Below are 9,126 nucleotides of genomic sequence, written 5' to 3'. Positions count from 1 at the left end.
TAGATGGCGCTAGCGTCCTATAGTCTTTAGGGTGTTTAGTAGCGGAAAAGGCTCTTCACGCAAGCAAAACCGCGAGTAACGCCTAGTCTTTTATAAATCGGAAGTCTTTATGATTTTATAAATCCTTCTGCCAATAGTCGCAGTGAAAAATAGTTTTATAATTTAAAATGCTCTACAACATTATGTCAAAACACTAAGAAATATAGAGTTCTGTTGCTTATGTGCTGCCTCCTATTATCACAGAGATATTTTAACGAGTATCACACTAAGGAGAGAACGTGAATAGTTCTAAACTTAATCAACAGATGTCGGGATAGTACATAAAACAGGTTCTAATAAAATATTTTTATTTAGGTATACAATCTACTACGCGCAGTAATTTGTACTTTGTAGGTTCTTTCTTATAAATTACTTAACATTATCTTAAAGAGGTATTGGCGTAAGGATAAGATTTCTAAATTGACATTTTGAATAGTCTTTGTTTTCAATGATAATTTTTTCTTATCACTATATTTACAAGAAGTTGTAGATAAGTAGTCAGCTTCTTTATTCACCAGTCATGACCTCCAGGAATTCTGAAATTTTGAAATTTTATCAATTAATGTTTTCGACTTCACCACATGTCTAATTAACTGTATTTCTAATTTGATTTCTTAACTGGTCAGTGAATTGTAATTCATAGGTAACATTTTTTTTTTATTTCTATTTATAAGTATTATGCGTCGTTTTTGAAAACAACACGTAGCCAGTAAACTTTTAGTAACATTTACATTTGAAATCAAGTCTCAATTTTTTTTTAAAAATTTCGTGTGATACGAACACATATAGAAAGAATACAGTGTTGTAGAGTAACATAGGCGTCAGGGGTTTCCGACCAGCCCCCCGAAATACTGGCTTACTGCGTAGAAAAGGATCACCAGGAAGTGGAACATACCATCAAAGTCCACGGTGCCTGAGCCGTCTGTGTCAATTTCCTCAATCATGGTGTCCAAGTCGTCAGCCGAGAGTGTGTTGTCCAATTCTTTGAAGATTTCTTTCAACACTTCTGTGGTGATGTAGCCATTGCCTGAAATCAAGAGATTGAATTTTAAAACCAGGTCCGAAATGTTTATTTTTTTATAAAAGCGACTCTACCTTTTGTCGGATGCTTATTAATAGATGAAAATATGCCCGTCAATTATAGTCGTGTCTTCGTTATAGATTTCCGGCAAATTCAGAAAAGAATTAAGTGTCAGGATATGTTTTTTAGCTAGCGTCGGCCTGAATTTTTTATATTACAATATGGCATCTTTTTCCGATCTTGCAAAACGGTAATGAAAAGGATATTACGATTTTTATTTACAATATACACAATACTAGAAAGTTATCTTTTCCTTGGGGTTTGTTTAATAATTAGATATAACAAAATGCCATTTCATTTGTAATAGGTATCTTATTATCTTGCGGATGATCAAATATCTTATGATCTTGTTACTACATAGTATAACGGATTGTATTTAGGACTATCTTCTTAGTATACCGGTGCACGTGTTTAATGCAATATGTATTCATTAAGAGTCGATATGGCATTGACTGTTGTACCTACTTACTAGGTAAATACTTATATAGTACTATAATAAAACAAATAAGTACCTTCCCTGTCGTATAACCTGAAGGCTTCCTTAAGTTCTTGAAGCATGGTCTCATCGTCTTCTTCTTCTGTTAAGAATTTAGAAGCCAACATGCAGAAATCGTTGAAATCTAGCTCTCCGGTACCTGAAAATAGAGTTTAATATATTATTTCTAACAAATAAGGTATACTGTACCTTAACTTGATTTTGTGTTATATTATGCAAATGAGATGACTTTATAAATAAATCCATTGTATAAAAATGTTTGAATTAAAAAAATATATAAGTATTTGTCTTATAATTCCATAGAAACTAAATTATTATTGCTATAGATTTTCTTTTCTAAGAATAGGTAAAAATAAATAGATAACTTGCAAATTTCTTTATGTGACACATCTTAAAACTTTAAAGCTTTGCTTGAGCTATGAAATACGGTAAAATTGTTGCTTATAAAAATTTAATTTATGCTTACGTGAACTTCTAAATAATATTGAAAAAATTTAAGTATTCATATATATTTTTTTACATACTATAATTACAATTGATTATTAGATTTCTATGATTATATTTATCAATAAATACGATAATTACAGAATTATTGTTTGAAGTATCGTATCAGTAAATTTGACAGCTCATGATAAGCCTCAATAGCCGTGATCGTCTAGTGGTTAGGACCCTACGTTGTGGCCGTAGTAACCCAGGTTCGAATCCTGGTCACGGCAATGTGAAAACATTGTCACGGTGGGGCGATTCTTTTTTTGGTTTTAGTCGTAAATTTTTTTTTTTTTGCATTTTCTAAAATTAAGTAGTTCATGTCGTTTGTAGATTAAAATTATATAAACAGTTTATTTATTATTGTTGAAAGATATCGAAAATAAAATAAATCGCAAAAAAAAATATCAACCATTTAATTAATTTTTAATTACTTCTGATAATTGAACCATATTATCAATGTAATTGGTAAAACCTTTATACAATAAAATATAAAAATAGCGCCCTCTGCTTATCATTTAAAGAACTATTAGAAACACACCTCTGAAAATGTTGTTAGTATACAACGCCATCTATCGTTACGAAGAATAACTACTATGTATTTTTTTACGAAAAGCATAAATGGTAAATTTTTATAATTAAAAAATTGATTTTTATTTCGATAATAAAATAATTCAATAAACATTCGTTAACACTGTTCTGATAAAGTCGGTAGAATCTTAGAATTTCTTTATGACCTTCCATACATATTATTAAAAATATTATATTTTTTCTCTGCACATATTGTAATAATCAATTAAGTCATTTAATACTTACGGCTCACATCAACTTCATCGATAATTTCTTTCAGCATGTCCTCATCAAGCTCGTGGCCCAACATCTCCAGAATGGTACCGATCATGTCCGTGCTGATGATTCCTTTCTTCTCGCGATCGAAGGCGTCGAACGCATTTTTGAGTACTAAAGACAATAAATAATCATTTTACTAGAAATAGCAGGTAAAAATAAAGGCATTTGATCTTTAAAAGATGTGGGAAATCGTAGATACCTCTCATAATAAATAAAAAAAAAAGAAATTCACGTCGAATTGATAACCTCCTCCTTTTTTTGAAGTCGGTTAATAACTTAAAAATATAACGTAATCAACTACATTTTTTTAAATTTTGTTCTTTCAAGTTTACCAAATATTATTTTCGAAATTACAGTGGTTCAAAGAAAATACTAACACAATTAACATTCTAACACGGATTTCGGCGCCCTCTATTTTTTTATCTATCTTTTAACTAAGTTACAACCAAGCAAAATACTTACATTGCAGTTGAGCTTTATCGAGCTCTTCCTGCGCGGCGCACATGAAAACAAACCAAAAACATATTAATTTAATCATCATTCTAGTTAAATAAAACATTTTTCTAAAACAGAACTTAAAAACACAGCTTAAGTCACAATATTGCACGCACCATTTTTTATTGCTGCCCTAATGACAAATCACACAGAAATAAGAGCACAGTCAATATTTTGAGACTGATCCAGATATTTTGGACGTAGGCCGTTTATATATCATTTGTGCGACGCGGTTCCGCCTGTGTAGAATTGTTCAGGGGTAGTTCACTATTCACACATTTGTTACGTTTGATTTTTAGTTTCCTTGTTAGAAATAAGCTATTAATTAGAGTATTTTGATACCTTGGATAATAAAAGTGATTCCCGAAATTCATCTTAAAATTAGTTGGCGAGCACAATTAGACCGAAATATCCATGAATATTAATTATTTTTACATTTTCTTTCAACTGCTAGAAGTAATCACTAACTAGACGTGAATTTAAATTCTTTACTTGTCAATATTTGTTTAGTTATCCAGATTAATTGAAAAACAAAATGTATGGAAAATGGGGCTTGAGCTTCGACCTTAACTTTTTAAAATTATATTATGTAACAATCTATATTCTATATTCTTCTTCCACTAAACCTTATTCAATGTAGGTTCACACACAAAACTGTGTTTCAAGCATGTGAAAGTAATATAATAAAAGAATGATTTGCTCTACGAACTGATATCTAACAATATCTAGAAATTGAAGTTTAAAAATTAATTCCTATTTTTTTTTATTTCATAAAATATGAAGAGTAAGTTGAAACTGTGTCTCTTATAATCGTAGGTTATTAACAGAAATATACACTAATAATAAAAATACAGCAGTAAATACTCACCAAAATAACAACATAAAACCACTGAGTGTAGCTTCACGAATTTTCGGAGAGTTGGTTTTTAATTTAATACACTCAGTAATGTCATTAAAACTCCTCATGGAGTTAAATAAAATGTTATTAAATACGGACGTATTGTCTCCATTCATCATTTCAGCCCTTGAATCGTCCACTGCTGGACATAGGCCTCCCCCATTGAGCGCCACAGGGACCGGTTCTGGGCCGCCCTCATCCATCGGACTCCGGCGACCCTGACCAGATCGTCGGTCCATCTCGTGGGGGCCTACCTACGCTGCGTCTCCCGGTTCGTGGTCGCCACTCCAGAACTTTTCTGCCCCAACGGCCATCAGTTCTACGAGCTATGTGCCCTGCCCACTGCCACTTGAGTTTCGCAACTCTAAGGGCTATTTCGGTTACTTTGGTTTTCCTGCGGATCACCTCGTTTGTGATTCGATCCCGCAAGGAAACTCCGAGCATAGCCCTCTCCATTGCCCTCTGAGTGACTTTCAACCTTCTGACAAGGCCCATAGTGAGCGACCACGTCTCACTTCCATATGTCATCACTGGCAACACACACTGGTCAAAGACTTTCGTCTTGAGACACTGCGGTATTCGGGACGAGAAGATGTGTCGGAGCCTCCCGAACGCTGCCCAGCCGAGTTGGATTCGACGAGTGACCTCTTTCTCGAAGTTGGACCTACCTAATTGGACTGTTTGTCCCAGGTAGACGTACTCGTCGACAACTTCAAGTGTAGCGTCTCCTATCTTGACAGGGGTGGGTCTGACATGGTGGTTAGACATCCAGACATTGTCTCCATTAAGCATGAATAATTAAAACATTCAGTATTAAAGAGATAAAATGTTTTTTTCCAGGATTAATAAAAAGAATTCTGTCACTTTATTACTTGTTTGGACATGTTTAATATTTGTTTATTTATTACGTAATACGTTACTTATAAATCATCACCATATACACAAGGACAATTATAACTCTTTATTGCTGTTTTATAATCGGTAAGAGAATTTTCAAAGTGCAGCATGGCACAGGGATATTGAAAGTCAATTAGACTCGTATACTGGTGGTATGTCTCTCATTTGTGAGAGTCCACCTGAGTACCTACTCAGTAGAAATAGACATTGCAGTGGTACCTACCACTGCAATGTCTATTTCTACCGCCAAGCAGCAGTGTGTAGTCACTGTTGTGTTCCGGTTTGCAGGACATTGTAGCCAGTGTAACTACTGGACGTAATAAAATATCATATGTCTCAGAATGGCGAGCACATTGGAATACCAAACAACACTTTGTAATTCAATGTGTTGGATGGTGTTTCTACTGTTTATGGGCGATCGCATCGCTTAATATCAGGCGAACGGCGAGCTCGTCTTATCATTCAAAGCAATAAAACAAAACAAAAACAAGAACCAGCTTAGCTCGCTATTCTCTTTTTAAGTTTTTACGCTGTATGCGTTTTGCACACAAGTAAAAAAAATACCCTAACTTTGTGGGCTAAGCTAAACTAAATTAGCTTAACTCTTATTCTGCAACCGACTTTATACATCACAGTTGTAATAAAGTAATAAATTAAATTTTTAAGACAAGGGAAAATGCTATAGATCTTAGCCACGAACCGTAACGAAATCAACTTATCAATATAAATTCCGAACGAAACAAAAGCCATAAATCTAGCTGATTTATATTAGCCATTAGTTAAACAGTTTATGTCCCCTGGCTGTCTTTTGTTCGCTAACATCGGCATCTTAGGATTGTGACGTCCAATGATATTGACACGGTCGAATTTATCGGTCTATTAATATAAACATACTTGTAAACATCTATATGTTAGTCGCGTATAACTGGTTAACGAATGATTGATTCGAGCAATTTGGGTGATAGATTTTTTCAATCTGATGAAAATTATAATATTGACTGACAGATTAGAGGTTGAATCAGTGGGTTTATAAGACTGAAATTTTGCACTCGAATTTTTGTAATGCGAGTAAGCACTATATAGTATTTTTAAAAATTCGTTCGTTAAGGAAGTTAAAAAGGGCAATGGATCAGTCCGTGTATATCCGGCTCCAACAGGCCGGCATAATTGTGTCGACTGCCAAGGGCTAAAGATCTTTGGTCAGTCGGCATTCTATTGGATACTCCTCTTACCATCAGGTACAGAAGGGCCTTTTGCCGAGCACGTATCAAAAAAAAGGATCGACTTAGATGTAGAGCACAAAGCTCATTATTATACAAATTTTCCAAATTAACTTCCATTTATTATTAACAAGCGAAACCATTGCAATCAGTGGTATACGGTATTAACTACATAAACTGTATTTACAGTGCAAAGTCGCAGATAAAAGTATTAAATGAAATAAAATAAAAGATTCCACTCATAAAACGGATTCAAAAGGAATTATGAATCAAGAAAAGGAAACAAAGCGAAACAATTTAATCTCAGGGAAAAGTGTGTATTTACGTATTAAAACAATTACTCCTAACAATGAAGTGGATGCAGCCACTTTATTAATTTATGTACCTACAGAAGGAAAAAAACCCACTTTATCTCAACTGAGTAAACATGTTTTATTAAAATATACTCTAAGGCTTTGCACAGACGGTGTTTTATCGCCGAGAAACTTCAAAAATACAGTTCCTGAAGTTGTTGCTTTAAAATTCAAAGTATCGTTTCCTCGAAAACTTGACGTCTGCTTGAAGTCTGAATAACATTTTTTTATATAAAATGTCTTTTTTTATTCATTTTATTGTCAGTTTGTTTCGCTATTTATAACTCGTGCAACTGAACTGTGCATTCACTGTTTGCTAAAAAAGTTTATTTATTTATTTAAGGACCTCCAACGAAGGATACACGGCATATAATAATATCTTGAACATTTTTTTGCTTTGCAATTAAATGACATTAGCATGCCGTTCGTGTGATTGTAAGTGATGCGATAAACTGAAGCGGGAGAAGTCATATAACGCTTTCTGGCGAAGTGAACAGTTAAGTCGCAGAGATTATGTTTATGATGTTAAATGGCTCTAGCATCCTTTTTGAGATACAATTTGACAATGTACCTTTCGAAATACTTATTAATACTTATATTTCGATTGCTCCTAAGTAAACTATCGAATAGCGGTGATAGCCTAGTTGGGTGTGGAACGGACTGCCAAGACGAATGTCCGCAGGTTCAAATCCCAAGGGCACACACCTCTGACTTTTCTAAAATCATGTGTGTATTCTTTATAAATTTATCGTTCCCTTTAACGGTGAAGGAAAACATCGTGAGGAAACCTGTACGTCTGAGAAGTTCTACCAATCCGCACTAGGCCAGCGTGGTGTACTAAGCTAATCCCTCTCAGTAGTAGAGGAGGCCCGTGGACAGCAGTGGGCAAATATATAATACAGAGCTGATATTATTATTATTATTAAACTATCGTATTTGGAAAAATTGTGACATTCACATTTTAGCGTTTCGTTATCTAAGTACTGTTAACTGCCAAACCCATTTAATTTAAAAGTTAAAAGAAAAAACACTTCTTTAACAATCATTTACAAACTTTTTTAATGGGTTTTAGTAGTACACAGTAGCTACATAATGAAACGGTAAAAAAGAGAATATCGCTATTTTTTCAGATACGATAGTTTACTTAGGAGCCATCGATTTTAACAATATTAAAGGACAATAACTGAGTTTCACATTTTCTGAATTCTATATCTAAACTTTTTAATTATTATATTACTGCTTACTATATTATGTTGAAATGTTCCAATACTTATGAGTAGAAATAAAATGTTTACTTTCTTTTCAGATTTTGGTGAATTGACATGTCCAAAAGGATTTATTTACTTAGAAAAAAGATAAATTTTATTAACATTCCGTTATTTCCTTTCCTAAATAAGATATAACATATATGACTCCACTTATATTTGAGTAATATAAGTTATCTATCAAATATATAAATTAAGATTTGACTTAGCTAAACATATTAGCTTAATAATAATATAATTAATCAAGTCGGAATCACAAATGTTATTAAAACAAATATCAACGTACATGCGGCGTTTTCACTAGCAATTAGTGCACATTAAATATTCAGTGTCCAAGATGTAAAGCTGAGGGCACACTAACGAATACCGGTAATCGTGAAATCAATTGACGACGCTCATCCGGAATCCGGTAGTGATGTAATTTCCGCCAGTGGTGCGAGTCTCAATAGAAGTCAAGGAAATACTGAAAATCGATCAATCAGCCTATTGTAAACGTTGACAGCTTCGCAATTTTGTTTAATCTCAGTCTATAGGCCTCGACTATTCGACACTCGAAGTTACACTGATTGAATACGTTTTCCTACAAAAAGGGAATGTAAAAACTTTGCACGGATTGCAATTATGTATTTTCTCATTGAAGGATTAAATTTAAAAATACTGGAGTTTTTCGAATTGTTAGTTTCAATAAAAAATAGGATTAACTTTCTATGTCCTATTGATTCATTCATCAGAAGATTCCAAATTCGAATCCTGGCAGAGTCGCCATGTAATGAAGGATGGATATATTGAGACGTGTTGAGGATTTTAGACTCTTTATAAGACTGCACTCATTTTACTAACTACTACAATACGTTACAGGACTTATATTCAAAGTACACGTACTACAGTTCGTATAACCTGCACTACGCCTTAACTCAAATTAGATGAGAGATAGTTGTTCGTAGTCTGTTCCAATCAGATTACAAGGGAACTTCAATAATTTATAAGGCGAAATTCCTATGATCAAAGCTGCCGGCTTATTACATTTATAGCACGCCATTTCTACAC

At 33.6% G+C, this 9,126-nt stretch overlaps 1 protein-coding gene and 1 non-coding gene across 2 annotated transcripts; one reads left to right on the top strand and one right to left on the bottom strand.

The window, feature by feature from the left end:
* Window positions 1–336: 336 nt before the first annotated feature.
* LOC115442361 (troponin C, isoallergen Bla g 6.0101) lies at window positions 337–3,626 on the bottom strand. Its single transcript, XM_030167378.1, has 6 exons — window positions 3,563–3,626; window positions 3,414–3,441; window positions 2,919–3,062; window positions 1,633–1,755; window positions 935–1,066; window positions 337–575 (listed from the first exon to the last, which is right to left on the bottom strand). Exons 1-6 carry the CDS (start codon window positions 3,563–3,565, stop codon window positions 547–549), a joined length of 459 nt encoding a protein of 152 aa, XP_030023238.1. The 5' UTR covers window positions 3,566–3,626; the 3' UTR covers window positions 337–546.
* Window positions 2,261–2,332, top strand: Trnah-gug. Its single transcript has one exon. It is a non-coding gene; the product is annotated as a tRNA-His (tRNA).
* Window positions 3,627–9,126: the final 5,500 nt, after the last annotated feature.

This window comes from Manduca sexta, chromosome 17 (assembly GCF_014839805.1).
Source record: "Manduca sexta isolate Smith_Timp_Sample1 chromosome 17, JHU_Msex_v1.0, whole genome shotgun sequence".
Taxonomy (NCBI): domain Eukaryota; kingdom Metazoa; phylum Arthropoda; class Insecta; order Lepidoptera; family Sphingidae; genus Manduca; species Manduca sexta.
This window is presented reverse-complemented; position numbering and strand designations above follow the sequence as displayed.